Source organism: Syngnathus scovelli, chromosome 5, assembly GCF_024217435.2.
Source record: "Syngnathus scovelli strain Florida chromosome 5, RoL_Ssco_1.2, whole genome shotgun sequence".
NCBI lineage: Eukaryota > Metazoa > Chordata > Actinopteri > Syngnathiformes > Syngnathidae > Syngnathus > Syngnathus scovelli.
The window spans coordinates 8,852,948-8,880,791 of record NC_090851.1 but is presented as its reverse complement, the minus strand read 5'-3'; the positions used below and the strand labels follow the sequence as shown (position 1 = coordinate 8,880,791).

General features: G+C 37.7%; 2 protein-coding genes and 1 long non-coding RNA gene across 16 annotated transcripts; 2 read left to right on the top strand and 1 right to left on the bottom strand.

Moving 5' to 3' along the window:
- Positions 1–1,117: 1,117 nt before the first annotated feature.
- Positions 1,118–2,147, bottom strand: LOC125968358 (uncharacterized). Its single transcript, XR_007481250.2, has 3 exons — positions 1,966–2,147; positions 1,726–1,868; positions 1,118–1,502 (listed from the first exon to the last, which is right to left on the bottom strand). It is a non-coding gene; the product is annotated as an uncharacterized lncRNA (long non-coding RNA).
- LOC125968352 (CMRF35-like molecule 5) lies at positions 1,752–20,176 on the top strand. 12 transcript variants are annotated; one of them, XM_068650593.1, is made up of 10 exons: positions 1,752–1,898; positions 2,855–2,950; positions 3,024–3,058; positions 3,143–4,939; positions 9,986–10,303; positions 10,649–10,726; positions 12,692–12,748; positions 15,887–15,928; positions 19,503–19,627; positions 19,916–20,176. In XM_068650593.1, the coding sequence occupies exons 4-10, from the start codon at positions 4,900–4,902 to the stop codon at positions 20,174–20,176; spliced, it is 921 nt and encodes a 306-aa protein (XP_068506694.1). In that variant the 5' UTR covers positions 1,752–1,898; positions 2,855–2,950; positions 3,024–3,058; positions 3,143–4,899. The 12 variants fall into 12 exon arrangements, with proteins under 12 accessions (XP_068506694.1, XP_068506696.1, XP_068506697.1 ...); XM_068650595.1 differs by lacking the exons at positions 19,503–19,627; positions 19,916–20,176 and adding exons at positions 16,213–16,337; positions 16,602–17,555; XM_068650596.1 differs by lacking the exons at positions 9,986–10,303; positions 10,649–10,726; positions 19,503–19,627; positions 19,916–20,176 and adding exons at positions 5,046–5,363; positions 5,708–5,785; positions 16,213–16,337; positions 16,602–17,555.
- Positions 17,726–27,844, top strand: LOC125968354 (CMRF35-like molecule 5). 3 transcript variants are annotated; one of them, XM_049719324.2, is made up of 7 exons: positions 17,726–17,887; positions 17,994–18,311; positions 18,657–18,734; positions 21,907–21,954; positions 22,150–22,191; positions 22,406–22,530; positions 26,840–27,844. In XM_049719324.2, exons 1-7 carry the CDS (start codon positions 17,848–17,850, stop codon positions 27,086–27,088), a joined length of 900 nt encoding a protein of 299 aa, XP_049575281.1. In that variant the 5' UTR covers positions 17,726–17,847; the 3' UTR covers positions 27,089–27,844. The 3 variants fall into 3 exon arrangements, with proteins under 3 accessions (XP_049575281.1, XP_068506704.1, XP_068506705.1); XM_068650603.1 differs by lacking the exons at positions 17,726–17,887; positions 17,994–18,311; positions 18,657–18,734 and adding exons at positions 20,989–21,137; positions 21,244–21,561; XM_068650604.1 differs by lacking the exons at positions 17,726–17,887; positions 17,994–18,311; positions 18,657–18,734; positions 22,150–22,191 and adding exons at positions 20,989–21,137; positions 21,244–21,561.

Below are 27,844 nucleotides of genomic sequence, written 5' to 3'. Positions count from 1 at the left end.
CTGTTGACAAGGCAAAGAAGTTCACATTCATGGGCTCAAACAAGATACCTTCAAAAATAAGACTAACATTGCTCCTTCATCTAAAAATTGGGCTTCACCTACATGACGATAAATTAAAGTCGGTCCAGTTTGTTAAAACAATGATATTTAAGAAAATCGATTAAAACTGCAGCTCCTACTAAAACGATAAACTCCATCAATTCACGCTCCCAAGAAGGCATATATTAAATATGACAATCAACAAATGTTTGCACCTTTTGTTTAAAATGATTCAACATAAAAGTCACAAGTTGACAGCTTGTGTTGCTCCACCTGGAATTGTTGTAGCCTACCTTTTCTGTTTGTGCATTGTTTTAAAGAATTAGGGACAATGAATTGTTTATTCATTTGAACACATTAGTTACTGGTAACCTTTTGTGCCCTTAATATTTGTTGAAAACAGTCATGTCATGACTCCCCCAGCATATTAACTCGTATTGTACCAGGTCACAATCACTTCTGCAGGCAAATGCATTTCTGTAAACATTATACTATACACAGTATCCTTTGTCTGTTTCTCATGAATATTTGTTGAACATATCTTACGTGCACAACGCAATCAATTTCCATGAGAATCTCAGAACAGTTTGTTCTATGTGGCCTCGCTAGGCTTACGTAAACATGGTACGCATTGTGATTAATATTGCACATGTTGAAAAAGGACGAAGCAGCAAAATCCACCTGGTTTGATTCATCTCAGGGGGTGACCATTTTGCCTCTTGCTGTCAACTGCATCACAGTGCTTAAGGGCTCAACTTGCAAATGTCACATGTCCAAACTCAGAAAGCAGGTGAGCTGTGATTGGACATTACTCAAACGCGTACGTAGCAATTTGCCTTCACCGAAACGTACAGTCCTTTCAGCCTTTGCTGTGTCTCAATATTTCAATCCTGTCCTGTTATTTACTGTCATCTGTCCCTAAATTTAAACTAGTCAACAATGTGAGCCACTATCGGCGAATGCCAGAACGGAAGTCGTGACAAATAAAAGCTGCTCGTTGGACAATGGACAAAATGGTTCAAAAATGGCTTGGTTTGAATAGTCACAAGAAAAATTTATTTAACAATATTTTCCAAGAATAACTACAGATACCCGTGACACAGTCAGCAGACGGCTGTTTTGAGCCTCCCAGCCTTTTGTGTGGGTGATGCACCAAGGCACACACCCCTCTGCTAAAACAATAGCTGCAAACACTCATGTTGAGTCCGGAAGATAGTCATGGGCAGATTGAGCAACAGATAAGGGAGAAGAAGAGACAACCCGACTGCTCCTACTGGAGAGTGATCATCTTAAACTACAACAAATCAAAAACAGTGAAATCTTTGTAGCTTTTTGTACCAGGCACTCATGTGTTGAGTGAATGTGAAGCAGTTGAGTTCTCGGTCTCCATTGTTTCAGGATTCCTTTTGAGAAAGGATGGACGTTTTTTATCTTGTCATCTTTTACTGCATCTCAGGTGAGTTCTGAATTTTGGCACATTCTTTTTTTTTCATTAATGAAAGGCAAGTTAGTTCTGTTTGCTATTACAAATTTTGAGATCATTTTATACACACACACACAAATATTTTTTTTAAAAGTACTTTACATCTATTCAGGAGTGATGGTAATAATGTATTATAAGTGTGAAAAATAATCCGTGAAGTAGCGAGGCCGTGAAAGGTGAATAATGCTATAGCGAGGGATTACCGTATACAATTGTTGTCTTAAAGTGTCAGCGCTTCCTCCTGGATCTCCCCCCTCTGCAAGCCCACAGACGCTTACAGAAAACATTCCATCCAGCACTGTGAGATTGCCTGCAGGATCAGCAATGACCACTCCTGAGGTGGAGACTGACCAGACAAAAACAACCAAACTCTCAGGTTCCAATCACAACTTCCTTCCTAAGTGTGTGTCTGTGACATGACTCAATACTTATACTATAAGTACCTGTCCGGTTCGCAGTTTCTACAAGCCACTTCAACTCAGAAAAAAATGCTTGAATGGAGACAGTACGCTTTCATCTTGTGTAGTTAGCACTTAGGAGCCGTCGATCCCTGCTCTCAAGTAACTGAAGAAGGTCAAAATGGTCACTAAAATAACATCGAGTGAAGCAATAAAACTTTTCAGAATTAATTTTAGCTGGATAAGTGATATGTCCAAAGTGTTCCATCTTATGAATACATATAAAAAAAAAAAAAAAACATTTAATATGGAAATAACTTGTTATAGAGGACGGAAATGTAAAATAATGCAATCTTAGCAGAAGAAAATAGCACTGTAAATTACTGACGGTTATACATATTTTTTTTTTCTAGTACAGCAATACTGTTTAAGGATGGAAACATGAAGGGCTAGTAGTAGAGTTTCCCAAACATAATTCAATCAAATTTGCGTGGACATTTTGTTTTGTTAATCTGGAAAATCTCATGGTGTGACACCAAAGAAAATTGTCACCAAAGGTCAATAATTTGTTTAGTAAGTAAGTAAATAAATAAATAAATAAATAAATAAATAAATAAATAAATAAATAAATACATTGTCACGAGCAATAACCATTTGAAAAACATAAATGAATAACCTTAACTGCTGTTTAAATTTGACCGACAATGACTGACATCCAGTCAACACATTTCACCCAAAGTCAGCTGGGATGAGCACCAGCTTATCCATGAGCCTGATAAGAACATGCAGTTTAGAAGACTTCTTGGAAGTTGTTCACGTGAACAGACCTTGTGCAAGCAAAGTGATGTTTATGGAATGCATCACATGACATAGTATGGCTAGATTTATGGTTTGTTGCCAATTGTATTCATGCTCAAATCTGCCATGTTCACAGACACTACTGTGGTCATCATTGTGTCTGTTAGCCTGGCTCTTCTGGTTTGCGCCATCATTCCGCTGATGTTCTATAGGAACTGGAAAAGTAGTGCAGGTGAGGCACACGCACACAAATGTAACAAAACAGTAACGTATCCATGCTCAACCTTGCCAAATGATTCTTTCAGAAGCTCAGAACAGAGCAGGCGCAAACAAAGAAGAGGTGAGTGTGACTCAGAAATAATAAAAAAAAAAAGGTTTGCTGATGTTTACACAAAGGTTACTCAACAATGTCTCTTGTACACAGGTCGAGGGAATGTCACCAGTAAGGCCGCATCGCGTTCAATCACCTGGTGGCATGCAAACTAATGGGCAGAATCTTTGCTTGCTTGCCACATCTTCCATTCAGCCAGCCAGATGAGGAAAATCTAGACTGGATGGGTTTTTATTGGTTTGCCTTTCTTGTCTTTCCTTTCCTCGGCACTGACTACGATAAATGACAATGCCAACTTGTGATCAAGATGCCTTGCTAACATCTTAAACGAAAGAATTTTTTTATATATATATTTTGAATTTGTTTATATGTATAATACAAAATACAAAGAAATGAAGAGGTGCATAAGAGCACAGCAGCAATGGTTTAATTACTCAGTCAAACAGGGAAAGGGCCAAACAAATCCATCAATTGGTGATAAGAAGTTTTGTATTGATGCAATTGTGAGTCAAATTTGAATAAATAACATTAATAATAAATAATAAATTGAGGACTATGTATGACAAGTCATGAAACTATTATCCCTAAAGGGCTGTGAGTAGTACAGGGATGCCATTTAGCACAATCTGATTAGAAGCATGGGAAATAATTTGAGGCAGTGAAATAGCTTTTCTGTGAAAAATATGACAACAAAATTGAGTCCTTTTAGGATCAGACTGCACCATGAAATATAGGCCAGTCGAGGGCGCTATAAACATGAAAAAGATGAGCAACGTTTCATCTTCTCAGCTGCCCCTTCTTGCGATGGTCTTCATAGTGGTGAAAAAAGTGTGTGTGAAAAGTACAACAGTCTTGTTAACTCAATGGATGGTTGACTTCATGCAGCTATTGCAAGTAAGCGTTATTAAATGTTGCCCACTGTTCAATTCCTGCCCTGTCCGAGTTATGCATGCATCATTGTGTTCTTGGATAAGACACTTTACCCACCAGTATCACTCACATTGGTGTAAAACTCGGGTGTGAATGGTGGAGGTTGGAGAGGCCATAGGTGCACAATGGCAACCAATCCTCCCTCAGCCTGGCCCAGGGCATCTGTGGCAAAAGAATGTAGTTTATCACCACCACCAGAGTGTGAGTTCAAGAAGGTAACAAGCATGGGACAGAAAAAAAAGAGAGGAAAAAAAAACTACTAAGTCAACATGTGTACAATGGAAAAATGCTTCATGTAACCTTCAAAAACCTGGGAAAGTAAAGTTGCCGAAAGGAAGAACGCCAGTGTTATGCATCTTTCTCTTTGAGGGTGCAACACATGGTCCTATTTTCAGTGAAAGTAATGGCTTTTAGAAGATCATAAAAGTACTGTATACTCTTTAAACAACCACTATGTTGTATTTTTGATGCATGGTTGTTGTTTCCTTTTGCAAGAATATTACACCATCTTTTATCTTATGCAGGCTTATTTGATAATCCATACCATAATTACCCAGAAAATCATTTCCCTTACCTAATTCAGTGCCTTGTCAATCTTCCAAACTGTCAGACATTCTGCCAGTACAAATATTAAAAATATTAAAGCACAGCTGTTTATCTCTATTTTGAAACAATTTTTTTGTGGGTGCTTGTGTATATTTTCATTCATTCAAGTGATTTAATTCTCACATATCTGTGTCCGGGAACGTTACAGTACTGTTGATTGTTTTAATAAACATGTTTCTTCTCATAAGTCAAGGGTTTTCAGGGGCAGAGAGAATTAACAGCGGAAGTGCAGCACAAATTGGAAAAAGGAACCAAGCAACAACAGAAAAAAGAACAACTCAAGAGACTAAACGTAAAAGAGAACTCATGAGAGCATGGAGATACTTTTCCTTGTAATCGCATTTCTTATGCATGGTAAGAAATACCTCACTTCAATTTTCTCTACTGTCCTCATCCATTGAAATGTAAGTTACAAAATAAGTGAGTGATACAAGTTGATACTTCTCTTTGTTTGGTTCAGGGACAGCAAACACGGATACTGAAGTCACAGGAGTATCTGGGGAAAGCGTTCTAATAACATGCTCTTACAACGGTCTATTTGATAACACCAAATACTTCTGCGAGAAAAACTGTGGTTATGATGACGATGTCCTAATAAAAAGCAAGGGGAAGTGGACATGGCATTCAGATGGAAGATACAGCATAATAGATGAAGGAACAACATTCAGAGTTAAAATCTCTCCGCTGACAAAGAAGGATGCTGGTACCTACTGGTGTGTATGGGAACGATGGTCTCTACTAGATCATTACGAAAAAGTTGTCCTCACTGTCAGAGAAGGTGAGTGGATATAGAACTCAACACTCTTGACCTCTTCATTAAGTCTGCACCAGGGGATATTTTTCAGTGCGGGGACGTGAGAGATTACACCTCATAACACCAACTAAAGAAACTCTAAATTCCATGTGTAATTGCTATCGGAAACTATCCGTCCATACGCTTTTCTGTCCGTCCATCGATTCTGTATCACTTTGTTTTGGCACAAAGCAACTTTGAGGAGGGCAGCAGAAATCCTGCCACACAAAATCACTACAAATGTTGCTGACTGCTTTACACCATATACGTTATCTTTTCCTATTTGTGCTTTGTGCTTGTTTGCAACTTTCTTTCCTATATGTTTTTAGGAACAACAAAAGCACCCAAACAAGACAAGCCAACAACAAACCCTACTGAGCAATTTCGTCCAAGTACTCCATCCTCTAGTAAGATATTTTTAGTTAGCCATCAAAAACAAACGTACCATATGCGTAAAACACAGAGCTCCGTGAACTGCTTTTGTGTTTCTTTGTTAAGGGTTAAGTCAAGTATTAAGGACACAAACACAAACACACACACACACACACACACACGCACACACACGCACACACACACGCACACACACACACACACACACACACACACACACACACACACACACTATATATGCACACATATATGCTGATATATACTGTAATTTTTGGACTAAAAGTCGCTCCGGTATATAGGTCGCATTAGCCATAAAATGCACAATAACGTGAAAAAAACATATATAAGTCGCTCTGGAGTACAAGTCGCATTTTGGGGGAAATTTATTCGACAAAATCCAACACAGAGAACAGACATGAAGGAGCAACAACAGGCTAAACGATAGTTATGCTAACGTGACATAAACACAAATGAAGAGCTGAGAACGGGCCTGACATAACATTCCGAGTTATTCAAATAACTATTACATAAATAACACGTTTATAAAACCATCTGTGTCACTCCAATTCATTAAATCCATCAATCGTCCTTTATGGAAACGACGCCGCGTATGCGCCGCGCTGCTGACGTGTAAATATTCTAAATATTCCACAGACCCATATAACGATATATAAAGTATATATCAAATAACTATCATATAAACAACAGTATTATCAAACCATCTGTGTCACTCCAAATCATTAAATCCATCGATCAAATTCCTCGTCCTTTGTCAACAACGCCGCGCATACGCCCTGACGTCAGCCTCGTCGTTATTCCACAGATCTAGTATATAACTATATTATAGCGTTAACAAAGTCCAAGGAAAGACGTGGGTTTGGCAAACGTCTCTTTATTTAACAAAACAAGAGTTCAACGAGCCAACAAGTACTGAACTGTAACGATAAAAACATATACAAGTTGCTATACGAAATAAAATATATCAAAAAACTATAACATAAATAGTTCACCACCACACGGCCCCAAGCACCGGCGTCGACTTCCAGGTGTGTGGTGGCATGGACTTCCATCCCCGGAGGTGGCACTTCCATCAACGGAGGTGGAAGAGAGCTTTATAGAATAGACCGGGCATGCGTAAAAGCCATGTCCGAGCCCCATCCACCGTCCCTGGACAGCCACCTGGCCAAGCCGGGTGTGCGTAAAAGCCATGATAGTTTTTCAAACGTTCAAACTCTTCGTCCTCCGTGTCACTTACAAACAAAGCCACTAATGATGCCGGTAGTACGTGGTGCCCTTCGTCATCCCGTGATCGAATCTTTGTCCTTTATGTAAACAACCGCCGCGCCACTGACGTCACTTGAAATTCAAATTACAGTAATCCCTTGCTACATCGCGGTTCGTTTATCGCAGTTTAACTTTTTTTTCTTCTTCTTTTTTTTGGGGGAATTTTGAAAATTTGTGAAAAAATTCACATATAAGTCGCTCCTCAGTATAAATTGCCCCCCCACCCAAACTATGACAAAAACCGCAACTTATAGTACGAAAATTACGGTAGTATATATATTTATACACAGGGGATCCTTGAGTTACGCTGTTTCATGTTTACGACACACGTCTCATGTATTATTATTATTTTTTTTTCATATTTCATCTCATATATTTAAAGAGCCTGAAATATTATCGGAAGCTATCTGTCCATCAGATTGTCCGTCCTCCATGTGTAATGGCTATCGGAAACTATCTCTCCATCCGCTTTTCTGTCCATCCATCCATCAATCCATCCATCCTGTATCACTTTAATTGGCCCAAAGCAACTTTGAGGAGGGTAGCAGAAACCCTGCCACACAAATCACTACAAATGTTGCTCACTGCTTTACGCCATATACGTCATCTTTTCCTATTCATGCTTTATGCTTGTTTGCAATTTTCTTTCCTGTATCGTTTTAGGAACAACAAAGCCACCAACAAACCCACCTGAGGAATTTCCAAGTACTCCATTCTCTAGTAAGTTATTCTTGGTTAGCCATCAAACGCAAAAACACCATATGCCATAGTTACATGCCTATGACCGTAATCTCTGTTATACAGTTTGTGCTGCTCAACTTCAAGATCAAATGTTCATTGATTTGAACATTTAATGCTTGTGATATTTTTCATTTCTAGTAAGCGATATGGTGGTCACTCCGGAAAATGTCATCGTGGGCAGTAAGAGACATAACACAGCTAGTGCTGTTGTTACAGCTAAATAATGCACATTTTGAATGTTTTCGCTGCTTGTATATGTGTTCAAAAATGTACTTTGTTTGATGCCAACAATACAGAAAGTTGAAATTCATACACTGCTGTTTGAGTAGAGCAGACAAGTGTCGTATAAATGATTCCAGTCACACTAAACACAAGTTGCTTCACTTTCTTGCAGAGTCTAACCTGATGCTGCTTGTGGTTGCAGTAACGTGTGCAGGTTCTATCTGTGTGTGTCTTTGTACACTCATTTTGTTAGTGACTAGGAAAGCCCAGCAGGTCATCCCACAACAAAATGTACAGGTTTGCTCACATTAAAACACACATTACTTGGTATTATCTGCAATTGAATTGAAGTAGAACAGAGGTGTCCAAATCCTGGCCCGTGAGTCATTCACTGCATTTTATTTTTAGCCTGCCGCATAGGCTGATAACAATGTTAAAAAGGTTATTTATTTATTTATTTATTTATTTATTTATTTATTTATTTATTTATTTATTTATTTACTTACTTTAGCCCCTGCCCCATTCTTAACATATTTGTGTATGTGACCCTCAGTGAAAAAGGTTTGACTCTAAAATATGTGCTAATCCAACAGATGTCATCTAACTACGAGAACACGATGCCTGCTTTTAGAAGTGAAGACCACTGTGGGGCCTCAAGTCCGCAGTGTATCGTTCATTTGGAAGATGCACCAAGAGAACCTACAGTGGAGGATCAAGAGTATGCAGGCTGCCTTGGCGTCAGCGAATATGTCGATTTACAGCTCAGTCAAGTGGAGGAGCATGCCTATCATGACCTACGTACATCAAAAGAAATTCCCAAAGGAAAACACATTTTGAAAAAAAAAGGAATTTGAAAAGACAATAGTTGTCCACCACTAACATGACTAGGTATACTGATTGTTTTGGTAGCTGTTTTTTTTTTTTTTTTTTTTTTTTTTTTTTTTTTTTTTTTGGTTTTTGGTTGATGGTTGGTCCCCACCACACAACCCATTTAACTGCTGTGATAGAAAATTGTGTACAATCTTGATCTTTCCAATTTTTAACTGCAAGTGTCACATTTCTGACTTTCTTCCGAACGACCAATGACTCTTTTGTGGTCTGGAACTTAGCTGTTTGTGCGAAGAGGATGACAAGGTTCTTTTTTGTGGGGTAAGACAGAGCATAGTACTATTTTGTAGTGAAAATAATGGGCTGGCTTACACAGCTTTAAAAATAGAAGATCATAAAAGTACTGTATATTCTTTAAACAACAACTAGTATGTTGTATTTTTGATGCATGGTTGTTAACTTTTGCAAGAATATTACACCATCTTTTATCTTATGCAGGCTTATTTGATAATCAGGATAGAGTATTTTCACGAGGGCTGCAATTGTGAGATGCTGCTCGATTCGTTGAATTATCTAATTTAACTTTCACATTTTTAATCATGATTACCCAGAAAATAATTTCCGTTACCTAATTCAGTGCCTTGTCAATCTTCCAAACTGTCAGACACTCTGCCACTACTAATATTAAAAATATTAAAGCACAGCTGTTTATCTCCATTTCGAAACAATTTTGATGTGGGTGCTTGTGTATATTTTCATTCATTCAAGTCATTTAATTCTCACGTATCTATGTCCGGGAACGTTACAATATTGTTGATTGTTTTAATAAATAACTTTCTGGGTGTGAAATGTTTCTTCTCATAAGTCAAGGGTTTTCAGGGGCAGAGAGAATTAACAGAGGAAGTGCAGTAGTCATTGGAAAAAGGAACCGAGCAACAACAGAAGAAAAAAAAACACATCAAGAGCGATTAAAGGTAGAGAAGAACCCTTAAGAGCATGGAGATACTTTTGCTTGTACTCGCATTTCTTATGCATGGTAAGAAATAGCTCACTTCAATTTTCTCTACTGTCCTCATCCATTGAAATGTAAGTTACAAAATAAGTGAGTGATACAAGTTGATTCTTCTCTTTGTTTGGTCCAGGGACAGCAAACACGGAGACTGAAGTCACAGGAGTATCTGGGGAAAGCGTTCTAATAACATGCTCTAACAACGGTCTATTTGATAACGCCAAATACTTCTGCGAGAAAAACTGTGGTTATGATGACGATGTCCTAATAAAAAGCAAGGAGAAGATGAGATGGTATTCAAAAGGAAGATACAGCATAAAAGATGAAGGAAAAACATTCAGAGTTATTTTCTCTCAGCTGACAAAGAAGGATGCTGGTACCTACTGGTGTGGATGGGATCGACCGGCTCTAATAGATATTTACGAAAAAGTTGTCCTCACTGTCAGAGAAGGTGAGTGGATATAGAACTCAATACTCTTGACCTCTTCATTAAGTCTGCACCAGGGGATATTTTTCAGTGCAGGGACGTGAGAGATTACACCTCATAACACCAACTAAACAAACTCTAAATTCCATGTGTAATTGCTATCGGAAACTATCCGTCCATACGCTTTTCTGTCCGTCCATCGATTCCGTATCACTTTGTTTTGGCACAAAGCAACTTTGAGGAGTGTCAGCAGAAATCCTGCCACACAAAATCACTACAAATGTTGGTGACTGCTTTACACCATATACGTTATCTTTTCCCATTCATGCTTTGTGCTTGGTTGCAACTTTCTTTCCTATATGTTTTTAGGAACAACAAAAGCACCCAAACAAGACAAGCCAACAACAAAGCCTACTGAGCAATTTCGTCCAAGTACTCCATCCTCTAGTAAGATATTTTTAGTTAGCCATCAAAAACAAACGTACCATATGCGTAAAACACTGAGCTCCGTGAACTGCTTTTGTGTTTCTTTGTTAAGGGTTAAGTCAAGTATTAAGGACACAAACACAAACACACACACACACGCACGCACGCACGCACGCACACACACACACACACACACACACACACACACACACACACACACACACACACACACACACTCACACACACACACACACACACACACACACACTATATATGCACACATATCTGCTGATATATACCGTAATTTTTGGACTAAAAGTCGCTCCGGCATATAGGTCGCATTAGCCATAAAATGCACAATAACGTGAAAAAAACATATATAAGTCGCTCTGGAGTACAAGTCGCATTTTGGGGGAAATTTATTCGACAAAATCCAACACCAGAACAGACATGAAGGAGCAACAACAGGCTAAACGATAGTTATGCTAACGTGACATAAACACAAATGAAGAGCTGAGAACGGGCCTGACATAACATTCCGAGTTATTCAAATAACTATTACATAAATAACACGTTTATAAAACCATCTGTGTCACTCCAATTCATTAAATCCATCAATCGTCCTTTATGGAAACGACGCCACGTATGCGCCGCGCTGCTGACGTGTAAATATTCTAAATATTCCACAGACCCATATAACGATATATAAGGTATATATCAAATAACTATCATATAAACAACAGTATTATCAAACCATCTGTGTCACTCCAAATCATTAAATCCATCAAATCAAATTCCTCGTCCTTTGTCAACAACGCCGCGCGTACGCCCCGACGTCAGCCTCGTCGTTATTCCACAGATCTAGTATATAACTATATTATAGCGTTAACAAAGTCCAAGGAAAGATGTGGGTTTGGCAAACGTCTCTTTATTTAACAAAACAAGAGTTCAACGAGCCAACAAGTACTGAACTGTAACGATAAAAACATATACAAGTTGCTATACGAAATAAAATATATCAAAAAACTATAACATAAATAGTTCACCACCACACGGCCCCAAGCACCGGCGTCGACTTCCAGGTGTGTGGTGGCATGGACTTCCATCCCCGGAGGTGGCACTTCCATCCACGGAGGTGGAAGAGAGCTCCATAGAATAGGACCGGGCATGCGTAAAAGCCATGTCCGAGCCCCATCCACCGTCCCTGGACAGCCACCTGGCCAAGCCCGGTGTGCGTAAAAGCCATGATAGTTTTTCAAACGTTCAAACTCTTCGTCCTCCGTGTCACTTACAAACAAAGCCACTAATGATGCCGGTAGTACGTGGTGCCCTTCGTCATCCCGTGATCGAATCTTTGTCCTTTATGTAGACAACCGCCGCGCCACTGACGTCACTTGAAATTCAAATTACAGTAATCCCTTGCTACATCGCGGTTCGTTTATCGCAGTTTAACTTTTTTTTTTCTTCTTTTTTTTGGGGAATTTTGAAAATTTGTGAAAAAATTCACATATAAGTCGCTCCTCAGTATAAATCGCCCCCCCCCCACCCAAACTATGACAAGAACCGCAACTTATAGTACGAAAATTACGGTAGTATATATATTTATACACAGGGGATCCTTGAGTTACGCTGTTTCGTGTTTACGACACACGTCTCATGTATTATTATTTTTTTTCATATTTCATCTCATATATTTAAAGAGCCTGAAATATTATCGGAAGCTATCCGTCCATCAGATTGTCCGTCCTCCATGTGTAATGGCTATCGGAAACTATCTCTCCATCCGCTTTTCTGTCCATCCATCCATCAATCCATCCATCCTGTATCACTTTAATTGGCCCAAAGCAACTTTGCTTTGACGAGGGTAGCAGAAACCCTGCCACACAAATCACTACAAATGTTGCTGACTGCTTTACGCCATATACGTCATCTTTTCCTATTCATGCTTTGTGCATGTTTGCAATTTTCTTTCCTGTATCGTTTTAGGAACAAAAAAGCCACCAACAAACCCAACTGAGGAATTTCCAAGTACTCCATCCTCTAGTAAGTTATTCTTGGTTAGCCATCAAACGCAAAAACACCATATGCCATAGTTACATGCCTATGACCGTAATCTCTGTTATACAGTTTGTGCTGCTCAACATCAAGATCAAATGCGTCAATATGTCAGCTGTTCATCGATTTGAACATTTAATGCTTGTGATATTTTTCATTTCTCGTAAACGATAAGGTGGTCACTCCGGAAAATGTCATCGTGGGCAGTAAGTAAGAGACATAACACAGCTAGTGCTCTTGTTACAGCTAAATAATGCACATTTTGAATGTTTTCGCTGCTTGTATATGTGTTCAAAAATACAAATTTTCTCTGACAAGAAAATAGTTTTTTTTTTTTTATTCTTTTAAATTGTTATGTATCCATTCTTTACGTATTTTGTTTGATGCCAACAAAACAGAAAGTTGAAATTCATACACCGCCGTTTGAGTAGAGCAGACAAGTGTCTTATAAATGATTCCAGTCACACTAAACACAAGTTGTACTTTCTTACAGAACCTAACCTGATGCTGCTTGTGGTTTCAATGACGTGTGCAGTTCCCATATGTGTGTGTCTTTATACACTCATTTTGTTAGTGACTAGGAAAGCTCAGCAGGTCATCCCACGACAAAATGTAGAGGTTTGCTCACATTAAAACATACATTACTTGGTATTATCTGGAATGGTACTGAAGTAAAAAAGAGGTGTCCAAATCTTGGCCCCAGAGTCATTAACTGCATATTATTTTTAGCCTGCCACAGAGTCAAATAACAATGTTAAAAATATCATTTATTTATTTATTTATTTATTTATTTATTTATTTATTTATTTACTTTCGCCCCTGCCCCATTCTTAACATATTTGTATATGTGACCCTCAGTGAAAAAGGTTTGACTCTAAAATATGTGCTAATCCAACAGATGTCATCTGACTACGAGAACATGATGCCTGCTTTTAGAAGTGAAGGTCACTGTGGGGCCTCAAGTCCGCAGTGTATCGCTCATTTGGAAGATGCACCAAGAGAACCTACAGTGGAGGATCAAGAGTATGCAGGCTGCCTCAGCGTCAGCGAATATGTCAATTTAAAGTTCAGTCAAGTGGAGGAGCATGTCTATCATGACCTATGTTCATCAAAAGAAATTCCCAAAGGAAAACAAATTTTGAAAAGAAAAGGAATTTGAAAAGAGAATAGTTCTAGGTATACTGATTGTTTTGGTAGCTGTTTTTTTTTTTTTTTTTGGTTGTTGTTTGATGGTTGGTCCCCACCACACAACCCATTTAACTACTGTGATGGAAAATTGTGTACAATCTTGATCTTTCCAATTCTTAACTGCAAGTGTTACATTTCTGACTTCATAGCGACCGATGACTCATTTGTGGTCTGGAACTTAGCTGTTTGTTTCATAGAGGCAGATAAGGTTCTTTTTTGTGGGGTAAGAGAAGACACAGACAGAGCATAGCATTATTTTGTAGTGAAAATAATGTAGTGGGTTACACAGCTTTAAAAATAGAAGATCAGAGAAGTACTGTATATTCTTTAAACAACCACTATGTTGTATTTTTGATGCATGGTTGTTTCCTCGTGCAAGAATATTAACACTTAGAAGATCATCTTTTATCTTATAAAGGCTTATTCAATAATCAGGATACAATATCTTCATTAGGGCTGTCATTCATATATCTTTGTTGTAAGATGCTACTTGATTCATTGGATTATCTAATTTGACTTTCACGTTTTTTTACCATAATTACCCAGAAACTTATTTTCCTTACCTAATTCAGTGCCTTGTCAATCTTCCAAACTGTCAGACATTCTGTCAGTAGAAATGTTAAAAATATTATAGCACAACTGTTTATCTCCATTTTTAATCAACTTTATTTTGGGTTCTTGTGTGTATTTTCATTCATTCAAGTCATTTAATTCTCACGTACTGTTGATTATTTTGATAAACAACTTTCTGAGTTTTTCATAAGTCAAGGGTTTTCAGGGGCAGAGAGAGTCAACAGAGGAAGTGCAGTAGTCATTGGAAAAAGGAACCGAGACACAACAGAAAAAAAAAAAAACAGATCAAGAGAGACTAAAGGTAGAAAAGAACCCATGAGAGCATGGAGATACTTTTCCTTGTAATCGCATTTCTTATGCATGGTAAGAAATAGCTCACTTCAATTTTCTCTACTGTCCTCATCCATTGAAATGTAAGTTACAAAATAAGTGAGTGATACAAGTTGATTCTTCTCTTTGTTTGGCGCAGGGACAGCAAACACGAAGACTGAAGTCACAGGAGTATCTGGGGAAAACATTACAATAACATGCTCTCGCAACTATTCAACTACTCCACTTAATAACATTAAATACTTCTGCGAGAAAAACTGTGCTCATGTTGATGATATCCTAATAAAAAGCAAGGGGAGTAGATGGTATTCAAAAGGAAGATACAGCATAATAGATGAAGGAAAAACATTCAGAGTTAATATCTCTCAGCTGACAAAGAAGGATGATGGTACCTACTGGTGTGGATGGGATCGACCGGTCCTAAAAGATATTTACGAAAAAGTTGTCCTCACTGTCAGAGAAGGTGAGTGGATATAGAACTCAACACTCTTGACCTCTTCATTAAGTCTGCACCAGGGGATATTTTTCAGTGGGGGGACGTGAGAGATTACACCTCATAACACCAACTAAAGAAACTCTAAATTCCATGTGTAATTGCCATCAGAAACTACTCGTCCATACGCTTTTCTGTCCGTCCATCCATTCTGTATCACTATTTTTTGGCACAAAGCCACTTTGAGGAGGGCAGCAGAAATCCCGCCACACAAAATCACTACGAATGTTGCTGACTGCTTTACGCCATATATGTCATCTTTTCCTATTCATGCTTTGTGCTTGTTTGCAATTTTCTTTCCTATATCGTTTTAGGAACAACAAAGCCACCAACAAACCCACCTGAGGGATTTCCAAGTACTCCATCCTCTAGTAAGTTATTCTTGGTTAGCCATCAAACGCAAAAGCGCCATATGCCATAGTTACATGCCTATGACCGTAATCTCTGTTATACAGTTTGTGCTGCTTCAAGATCAAATGCGTTAATATGTCAGCTGTTCATCGATTTCAACATTTGATATTTGTGATATTTTTCATTTCTAGTAAACGATATGGTGGTCACTTCGGAAAATGTCATCGTGGGCAGTAAGTAAGAGACATAACACAGCGAGTGCTCTTGTTACAACTAAATAATGCACATTTTGAATGTTTTCGCTGCTTGTATATGTGTTCAAAAATACTAATTTTCTCTGACAAAATTGTTTTTGTTTTATTCTTTTAAATTGTTATGTATCCATTCTTTATGTACTTTGTTTGATGCCAACAATACAGAAAGTTGAAATTCATACACTGCTGTTTGAGTAGAGCAGACAAGTGTCGTATAAATGATTCCAGTCACACTAAACACAAGTTGCTTCACTTTCTTGCAGAGTCTAACCTGATGCTACTTGTGGTTGCAGTAACGTGTGCAGTTCCTATATGTGTGTGTTTTTGTACACTCATTTTGTTAGTGACTAGGAAAGCCCAGCAGGTCATCCCACAACAAAATGTACAGGTTTGCTCACATTAAAACAAACATTACTTGGTATTATCTGCAATTGAATTGAAGTAGAACAGAGGTGTCCAAATCCTGGCCCGAGAGTCATTCACTGCATTTTATTTTTAGCCTGCCGCATAGGCTGATAACAATGTTAAAAAAGTTATTTATTTATTTATTGATTTATTTATTTACTTTAGCCCCTGCCCCATTCTTAACATATTTGTGTATGTGACCCTCAGTGAAAAAGGTTTGACTGTAAAATATGTGCTAATCCAACAGATGTCATCTGACTACGAGAACATGATGCCTGCTTTTAGAAGTGAAGGTCACTGTGGGGCCTCAAGTTCGCAGTGTATCGCTCATTTGGAAGATGCACCAAGAGAACCTACAGTGGAGGATCAAGAGTATGCAGGCTACCTCAGCGTCAGCGAATATGTCGATTTAAAGCTCAGTCAAGTGGAGGAGCATGTCTATCATGACTTACGTACATCAAAATAAATTCCCAAAGGAAAACAAATTTTGAAAAGAAAAGGAATTTGAAAAGACAATAGTTCTCCACCGCTAACATTTGATTTTGGACTTGGTGAATTATTTCATGACTAGGTATACTGATTGTTTTGGTAGCTGTTTTTTTTTTTTTTTTTTTTTTTGGTTTTTGGTTTTTGGTTGATGGTTGGTCCCCACCACACAACCCATTTAACTGCTGTGATAGAAAATTGTGTACAATCTTGATCTTTCCAATTCTTAACTGCAAGTGTCACATTTCTGACCTTCTTGATAACGACCAATGACACTTTTGTGGTCTGGAACTTAGCTGTTTGTTCAAAGAGGATGACAAGGTTCTTTTTTGTGGGGTAAGAAAGAGCATAGTACTATTTTGTAGTGAAAATAATGGGCTGGCTTACACAGCTTTAAAAATAGAAGATCAAGTACTGTATATTCTTTAAACAACTAGTATGTTGTATTTTTGATGGATGGTTGTTGTTTCCTTTTGCGAGAATATTACACCATCTTTTATGTTATGCAGACTTATTTGATAATCATGATACAGTATTTTCACAAGGGCTGCAATTGTGAGATGCTGCTCGATTTGTTGAATTATCTAATTTGACTTTCACTTTTTTAATCATGATTACCCAGAAAATAATTTCCGTTACCTAATTCAGTGCCTTGTCAATCTTCCAAACTGTCAGACATTCTGCCACTACAAATATTAAAAATATTAAATCACAACTGTTTATCTCCATTTTGAAACAATTTTGCTGTGGGTGCTTGTGTATATTTTCATTCATTCAAGTCATTTAATTCTCACGTATCTATGTCCGGGAACGTTACAATATTTTTGATTGTTTTAATAAATAACTTTCTGGGTGTGAAATGTTTCTTCTCATAAGTCAAGGGTTTTCAGGGGCAGAGAGAATTAACAGAGGAAGTGCAGTAGTCATTGGAAAAAGGAACCGAGCAACAACAGAAGAAAAAAAAACACATCAAGAGAGATTAAAGGTAGAGAAGAACCCATAAGAGCATGGAGATATTTTTCCTTGTACTCGCATTTCTTATGCATGGTAAGAAATAGCTCACTTCAATTTTCTCTACTGTCCTCATCCATTGAAATGTAAGTTACAAAATAAGTGAGTGATACAAGTTGATGCTTCTCTTTGTTTGGTGCAGGGACAGCAAACACGGAGACTGAAGTCACAGGAGTATCTGGGGAAAGCGTTCTAATAACATGCTCTAACAACGGTCTATTTGATAACGCCAAATACTTCTGCGAGAAAAACTGTGGTTATGATGACGATGTCCTAATAAAAAGCAAGGAGAAGATGAGATGGTATTCAAAAGGAAGATACAGCATAAAAGATGAAGGAAAAACATTCAGAGTTATTTTCTCTCAGCTGACAAAGAAGGATGCTGGTACCTACTGGTGTGGATGGGAACGATGGCTTCTGCTAGATAATTTCGAAAAAGTTGTCCTCACTGTCAGAGAAGGTGAGTGGATAAAGAACTCGACACTCTTGACCTCTTCATTAAGTCTGCACCAGGGGATATTTTTCAGTGCGGGGATGTGACAGATTACACCTCATAACACCAACTAAAGAAACTCTAAATTCCATGTGTAATTGCTATCGGAAACTATCCGTCCATACGCTTTTCTGTCCGTCCATCCATTCTGTATCACTATTTTTTGGCACAAAGCAACTTTGAGGAGTGTTAGCAGAAATCCTGCCACACAAAATCACCACAAATGTTGCTGACTGCTTTACATCATATACGTTATCTTTTCCTATTTGTGCTTTGTGCTTGTTTGCAATTTTCTTTCCTATATGTTTTTAGGAACAACAAAAGCACCCAAACAAGACAAGCCAACAACAAAGCCAACTGAGCAATTTCGTCCTAGTACTCCATCCTCCAGTAAGATATTTTTAGTTAGCCATCAAACACAAACGTACCATATGCGTGAAACACAGAGTTCCGTGAACTGATTTTGTGTTTCTTTGTTAAGTGTTAAGTCAAGTCTTAACAACACAAACACACACACACACACACACACGCACACACACGCACACACACACACACACACACACACACACACACACACACACACACACACACACACACACACACACACACACACACACACATACTATATATGCACACATATCTGCTGATATATACCGTAATTTTTGGACTAAAAGTCGCTCGGAATATAGGTCGCATTAGCCATAAAATGCACAATAAGGTGAAAAAAAACATATACAAGTCGCTCTAGAGTACAAGTCGCATTTTGGGGGAAATGTATTCGACAAAATCCAACACCGAGAACAGACATGAAGGAGCAACAACAGGCTAAACGATAGTTATGCTAACGTGACATAAACACAAATGAAGAGCTGAGAACGGGCCTGACGTAACATTCAGAGTTATTCAAATAACTATTACATAAATAACACGTTTATAAAACCATTTGTGTCACTCCAATTCATTAAATCCATCAATCGTCCTTTATGGAAACGACGCCGCGTATGCGCCGCGCTGCTGACGTGTAAATATTCTAAAGTTGAAATTCATACACTGCCGTTTGAGTAGAGCAGACAAGAGTCCAATTAGCACAGCTCAAGTCTACTGTACGTATAAATGATTCCAGTCACACTAAACACAAGTTGTTGTACTTTCTTACAGAACCTAACCTGATGCTGCTTGTGGTTTCAATGACGTGTGCAGTTCCCATATGTGTGTGTCTTTATACACTCATTTTGTTAGTGACTAGGAAAGCTCAGCAGGTCATCCCACGACAAAATGTACAGGTTTGCTCACATTAAAACATACATTACTTGGTATTATCTGGAATGGTACTGAAGTAAAAAAGAGGTGTCCAAATCTTGGCCCCAGAGTCATTAACTGCATATTATTTTTAGCCTGCCACAGAGTCAAATAACAATGTTAAAAATATCATTTATTTATTTATTTATTTATTTATTTATTTATTTATTTATTTATTTATTTATTTTAGCCCCTGCCCCATTCTTAACATATTTGTATATGTGACCCTCAGTGAAAAAGGTTTGACTCTAAAATATGTGCTAATCCAACAGATGTCATCTAACTACGAGAACATGATGCCTGCTTTTAGAAGTGAAGGTCACTGTAGGGCCTCAAGTCCGCAGTGTATCGCTCATTTGGAAGATGCACCAAGAGAACCTACAGTGGAGGATCAAGAGTATGCAGGCTGCCTCAGCGTCAGCGAATATGTCAATTTAAAGTTCAGTCAAGTGGAGGAGCATGTCTATCATGACGTATGTACATCAAAAGAAATTCCCAAAGGAAAACAAATTTTGAAAAGAAAAGGAATTTGAAAAGAGAATAGTTCTAGGTATACTGATTGTTTTGGTAGCTGGTTTTTTTTTTTTTTTTTTTTTGGTTGTTGTTTGATGGTTGGTCCCCACCACACAACCCATTTAACTACTGTGATGGAAAATTGTGTACAATCTTGATCTTTCCAATTCTTAACTGCAAGTGTTACATTTCTGACTTCATAGCGACCGATGACTCTTTTGTGGTCTGGAACTTAGCTGTTTGTTTCATAGAGGCAGATAAGGTTCTTTTTTGTGGGGTAAGAGAAGACACAGACAGAGCATAGCATTATTTTGTAGTGAAAATAATGTAGTGGGTTACACATCTTTAAAAATAGAAGATCAGAGAAGTACTGTATATTCTTTAAACAACCACTATGTTGTATTTTTGATGCATGGTTGTTTCCTCTTGCAAGAATATTAACACTTAGAAGATCATCTTTTATCTTATGAAGGCTTATTCAATAATCAGGATACAATATTTTCACTAGGGCTGTAATTCATATATCTTTGTTGTGAGATGCTACTTGATTCATTGGATTATCTAATTTGACTTTCACTTTTTTTTACCATAATTACCCAGAAACTTATTTTCCTTACCTAATTCAGTGCCTTGTCAATCTTCCAAACTGTCAGACATTCTGTCAGTAGAAATGTTAAAAATATTATAGCACAACTGTTTATCTCCATTTTTAATCAGTTTTATTGTGGGTGCTTGTGTATATTTTCATTCATTCAAGTCATTTAATTCTCACGTACTGTTAATTATTTTGATAAACAACTTTCTGAGTTTTTCATAAGTCAAGGGTTTTCAGGGGCAGAGAGAGTCAACAGAGGAAGTGCAGTAATAGGAAAAATAAACCAAGCAACCACAGAAAAAAGAACAACTCAAGAGACTAAACGTAAAAGAGAACTCATGAGAGCATGGAGATACTTTTCCTTGTACTCGCATTTCTTGTGCATGGTAAGAAATAGCTCACTTCAATTTTCTCTACTGTCCTCATCCATTGAAATGTAAGTTACAAAATAAGTGAGTGATACAAGTTGATTCTTCTCTTTGTTTGGTGCAGGGACAGCAAACGCGGAGACTGAAGTCACAGGAGTATCTGGGGAAAACATTACAATAACATGCTCTTACAACGGTCTATTTGATAACACCAAATACTTCTGCGAGAAAAACTGTGGTTATGATGACGATGTCCTAATAAAAAGCAAGGGGAAGTGGACATGGCATTCAGATGGAAGATACAGCATAATAGATGAAGGAACAACATTCAGAGTTAAAATCTCTCCGCTGACAAAGAAGGATGCTGGTACCTACTGGTGTGGATGGGAACAATCGTCTCTACTAGATTATTACGAAAAAGTTGTCCTCACTGTCAGAGAAGGTGAGTGGATATAGAACTCAACACTCTTGACCTCTTCATTAAGTCTGCACCAGGGGATATTTTTCAGTGCAGGGACGTGAGAGATTACACCTCATAACACCAACTAAAGAAACTCTAAATTCCATGTGTAATTGCTGTCGGAAACTAACCGTCCATACGCTTTTCTGTCCGTCCATCCATTCTGTATCACTTTTTTTTTTGCACAAAGCAACTTTGAGGAGGGCAGCAGAAATCCTGCCACAAAAAATCACTACAAATGTTGCTGACTGCTTTACGCCATATACGTCATCTTTTCCTATTCATGCTTTGTGCATGTTTGCAATTTTCTTTCCTGTATCGTTTTAGGAACAAAAAAGCCACCAACAAACCCACCTGAGGAATTACTCCAAAGTAGTAAGTACTCCATCCTCTAGTAAGTTATTCTTGGTTAGCCATCTAACGCAAAAGCGCCATATGCCATAGTTACATGCCTATGACCGTAATCTCTGTTATACAGTTTGTGCTGCTCAACATCAAGATTAAATGCGTCAATATGTCAGCTGTTCATCGATTTGAACATTTAATGCTTGTGATATTTTTCATTTCTAGTAAACGATATGGTGGTCACTCCGGAAAATGTCATCGTGGGCAGTAAGAGACATAACACAGCTAGTGCTTTTGTTACAGCTAAATAATACACATTTTGAATGTTTTCGCTGCTTGTATATGTGTTCAAAAATGTACTTTGTTTGATGCCAACAATACAGAAAGTTGAAATTCATACACTGCTGTTTGAGTAGAGCAGACAAGTGTCGTATAAATGATTCCAGTCACACTAAACACAAGTTGCTTCACTTTCTTGCAGAGTCTAACCTGACGCTGCTTGTGGTTGCAGTAACGTGTGCAGGTTCTGTCTGTGTGTGTCTTTGTACACTCATTTTGTTAGTGACTAGGAAAGCCCAGCAGGTCATCCCACAACAAAATGTACAGGTTTGCTCACATTAAAACACACATTACTTGGTATTATCTGCAATTGAATTGAAGTAGAACAGAGGTGTCCAAATCCTGGCCCGAGAGTCATTCACTGCATTTTATTTTTAACCTGCCGCATAGGCTGATAACAATGTTAAAAAAGTTATTTATTTATTTATTGATTTATTTATTTACTTTAGCCCCTGCCCCATTCTTAACATATTTGTGTATGTGACCCTCACTGAAAAAGGTTTGACTCTAAAATATGTGCTAATCCAACAGATTTCATCTGACTACGAGATCATGATGCCTGCTGTTAGAAGTGAAGGTCACTGTGGGGCCTCGAGTTCGCAGTGTATTGCTCATTTGAAAGATGCACCAAGAGAACCTACAGTGGAGGATCAAGAGTATGCAGGCTACCTCAGCGTCAGCGAATATGTCGATTTAAAGCTCAGTCAAGTGGAGGAGCATGTCTATCATGACCTACGTACATCAAAAGAAATTCCCAAAGGAATTTGAAAAGAGATTAGTTCTCCACCGCTAACATTTGATTTTGGACTTGGTGAATTATTTTATGACTAGGTATACTGATTGTTTTGGTAGCTGTTTTTTTTTTTTTTTTTTTTTTTGGTTTTTGGTTGATGGTTGGTCCCCACCACACAACCCATTTAACTGCTGTGATAGAAAATTGTGTACAATCGTGATCTTTCCAATTTTTAACTGTAAGTGTCACATTTCTGACTTTCTTCAGAACGACCAATGACTATTTTGTGGTCTGGAACTTAGCTGTTTGTGCAAAGAGGATGACAAGGTTTTTTTTTGTGGGGTAAGACAGAGCATAGTACTATTTTGTAGTGAAAATAATGGGCTGGCTTGCACAGCTTTAAAAATAGAAGATCATAAAAGTACTGTATATTCTTTAAACAACAACTAGTATGTTGTATTTTTGATGCATGGTTGTTTCCTTTTGCAAGAATATTACACCATCTTTTATCTTTTGCAGGCTTATTTGATAATCAGGATACAGTATTTTCACAAGGGCTGCAATTGTGAGATGTTGCTCGATTCATTGAATTATCTAATTTGACTTTCACTTTTTTAATCATGATTACCCAGAAAATAATTTCCGTTACCTAATTCAGTGCCTTGTCAATCTTCCAAACTGTCAGACACTCTGCCACTACTAATATTAAAAATATTAAAGCACAGCTGTTTATCTCCATTTTGAAACAATTTTGCTGTGGGTGCTTGTGTATATTTTCATTCATTCAAGTCATTTAATTCTCACGTATCTATGTCCAGGAACGTTACAGTATTGTTGATTGTTTTAATAAATAACTTTCTTGGTGTGAAATGTTTCTTCTCATAAGTCAAGGGTTTTCAGGGGCAGAGAGAATTAACAGAGGAAGTGCAGTAGTCATTGGAAAAAGGAACCGAGCAACAACAGAAGAAAAGAAAACACATCAAGAGAGATTAAAGGTAGAGAAGAACCCATAAGAGCATGGAGATACTTTTCCTTGTACTCGCATTTCTTATGCATGGTAAGAAATAGCTCACTTCAGTTTTCTCTACTGTCCTCATCCATTGAAATGTAAGTTACAAAATAAGTGAGTGATACAAGTTGATTCTTCTCTTTGTTTGGTTCAGGGACAGCAAATACGGAGACTGAAGTCACAGGAATATCTGGGGAAAACATTATAATAACATGCTCTCGCAACGATCTATTTAATAACATTAAATACTTCTGCGAGAAAAACGGTGGTCATGATGACGATATCCTAATAAAAAGCAAGGGGAGTAGATGGTATTCAAAAGGAAGATACAGCATAATAGATGAAGGAACAACATTCAGAGTTAAAATCTCTCCGCTGACAAAGAAGGATGCTGGTACCTACTGGTGTGGATGGGATCGACCGGTTCTACTAGATCGTTACGCAAAAGTTGTTCTCACTGTCAGAGTAGGTGAGTGGATGAAGAACTCGACAATCTTGACCTCTTCATTAAGTCTGCACAAGGAGATATTTTTTCAGTGCAGGAACGTGAGAGATTACACCTCATAACGCCAACTAAACAAACTCGAAATTTCATATGTAAGTATTATCGGAAGCTATCCGTCCATCGGATTGTCCATCCTCCATGTGTAATGGCTATTGGAAACTATCTGTCCATCCGCTTTTCTGTCCATCCATCCATCCATCAATCCATCCATCCTGTATCACTATAATTGGCTCAAAGCAGCTTTGAGGAGGGTAGCAGAAACCCTGCTACACAAATCACTACAAATGTTGCTGACTGCTTTACACCAAATACGTCATCTTTTCCTATTCGTGCTTTGTGCTTGCTTGTAGTTTTCTTTCCTAGATGTTTTTAGGAACAACAAAGGTACCCAAACAAGACAAGCCACAAACAAACCCAACTGAGGAATTTCGTCCAAGTACTCCATCCTCTAATAATTTTTGTTTAGTTAGCCATCAAACACAAAAGTATCATATGCGTAAAATACAGACTTCTGTGAACAAATTTACGTATATATATATATATATATATATATATGTACAGGATGTCCTCAGGTTACGACATCCTCATGTTACGCTGTTTCGTGTTTACGACACACGTCTCATATATTATTTGTTATATAATTCATATATTTTTTTTGTATTTCATCTCATATATTTAAAGCCTTTTTTCGACCTAAGCGTTCTTTTGTTGTAAGCGTCGTAATGGCGTCCTAAGATTCGTAACGCACGCGGGAACTAGTTGGTAGGAACTAATTTTTTGAAACAGAACACTTGTCAAGAAGACGATTAATATTCACCGTCAGGTGGTGAGCATTAGATTTGGACTAGGTAGCACCTGAAAGAGGAAGCGTGGTAGCACATGGACGTATAAGAACACACTTCCTCAGTACCCTATGAGAGAACTTTAGCAGGTACAGTAGCGAGGCCTGAAAGTTACGGGAGCATCTTCAATAATCATAATGCTACATATTCAAGGTAGGTTGCGTGTACGGATTATTTTCAAAGTACAGTACATTGGTTTAAACTTTAAACTGTTTATCAAAACACAATAATATTGACACTTTTTCAGATGGGATCAGTTAGAAAACCAAAGCTCCAATTGGTTAGGAAGGTCAAAGCCTTGAACTTCGATGCAACTATCTAAATTCTGGGCAAAGTAAAGCTAGTATGTTCTTCAACCCATTTGAAGATGACATACCTTTCAATCACCTGATATAGATGTAAGAACGTATAAGGTGGGTTCTCTTTTTGATAACAACAGTGGAGTTTTTTTAACTCTCAGGATCGATAAATCCCTCCGAAATGACAGTGTTACCTCAGCTCAAATCATAGCAATTTCAAACAACTACTAAATGGTCAATTAGATTCATGTTACGTATGTCCCATTACCTGGTGTATTTTTGTGAAGAAGAGTGGAACAAGGAGGGAATAAAAAATAGATGTCCAACAATCTTTAATGTGGTGGGCTGGTTTGGACTGCCACATTGTGGTAAAAGTGATATTGTGTGCTGTTGTGCTGCTCAACTTCAAGATCAAATACCTCAGTATGTCAACTGTTCGTCGATTTGAACATTTAATGCTTGTGATATTTTTCATTTCTAGTAAACGGTACGGTGGTCACTCCAGAAAATGTCATTGTGGACAGTAAGTATGAGATATAACACAGCTAGTGCTCTTGTTACAGCTAAATAATGCACATTTTGAATGTACATGCTGCTTGCAAATGTGTTCAAAAATACAAATATTCTTTGCCAAAAAATCGTTTTTTTTTTAATATATATTTTTTTAATAGTTATGTATCCATTCTTTATGTATTTTGTTTGGTGCCAACAATATAGAAAGTTGAAATTCATACACTGCCGTTTGAGTAGAGCAGACAAGAGTCCAATTAGCACAGCTCAAGTCTACTGTACGTATAAATGATTCCAGTCACACTAAACACAAGTTGTTGTACTTTCTTACAGAACCTAACCTGATGCTGCTTGTGGTTTCAATGACGTGTGCAGTTCCCATATGTGTGTGTCTTTATACACTCATTTTGTTAGTGACTAGGAAAGCTCAGCAGGTCATCCCTCGACAAAATGTAGAGGTTTGCTCACATTAAAACATACATTACTTGGTATTATCTGGAATGGTACTGAAGTAAAAAAGAGGTGTCCAAATCTTGGCCCCAGAGTCATTAACTGCATATTATTTTTAGCCTGCCACAAAGTCAAATAACAATGTTAAAAATATCATTTATTTATTTATTTATTTACTATAACATGTAAAACAGGTTTAATGATGTGAAATATGCGATCATCCAACAGATGTCATCTGACTACGAGATCATGATGCCTGCTGTTAGAAATGAAGGTCACTGCGGGGCCTCAAGTCCGCGGTGTATCGCTCATTTGGAAGATGCACCAAAAGAACCTACAGTGGAGAATCAAGAGTATGCAGGCTGCCTTGGCGTCAGCGAATATGTCAATTTACAGCTCAGTCAAGTGGAGGAGTATGTCTATCATGACCTATGTTCATCAAAAGAAATACCCAAAGGAAAACACCTGGGGCACTGAAGACTACTCAGTCTCCAGAAGTTAGGAATTTGAAAAGAGAATAGTTCTCCACCATGAACTTTTGATTGTGGACTTGGTGAATTATTTCATGACTATACTGATTGTTTTGGTAGCTGTTTTTTTTTTTTTTTTTTGGTTGTTGTTTGATGGTTGGTCCCCACCACACAACCCATTTAACTGCTGTGATGGAAAATTGTGTACAATCTTGATCTTTCCAATTCTTAACTGCAGGTGTTACATTTCTGACTTCATAGCGACCGACGACTCTTTTGTGGTCTGGAACTTAGCTGTTTGTTTCATAGAGGCAGATAAGGTTCTTTTTTGTGGGGTAAGAGAAGACACAGACAGAGCATAGCATTATTTTGTAGTGAAAATAATGTAGTGGGTTACACAGCTTTAAAAATAGAAAATCAGAGAAGTACTGTATATTCTTTAAACAACCACTATGTTGTATTTTTGATGCATGGTCGTTTCCTTGTGCAAGAATATTAACACTTAGAAGATCATCTTTTATCTTATAAAGGCTTATTCAATAATCAGGATACAATATCTTTATTAGGGCTGTCATTCATATATCTTTGTTGTAAGATGCTACTTGATTCATTGGATTATCTAATTTGACTTTCACGTTTTTTACCATAATTACCCAGAAACTTATTTTCCTTACCTAATTCAGTGCTTTGTCAATCTTCCAAAGTGTCAGACACTCTGCCACTACAAATATTAAAAATATTAAAGCACAACTGTTTATCTCCA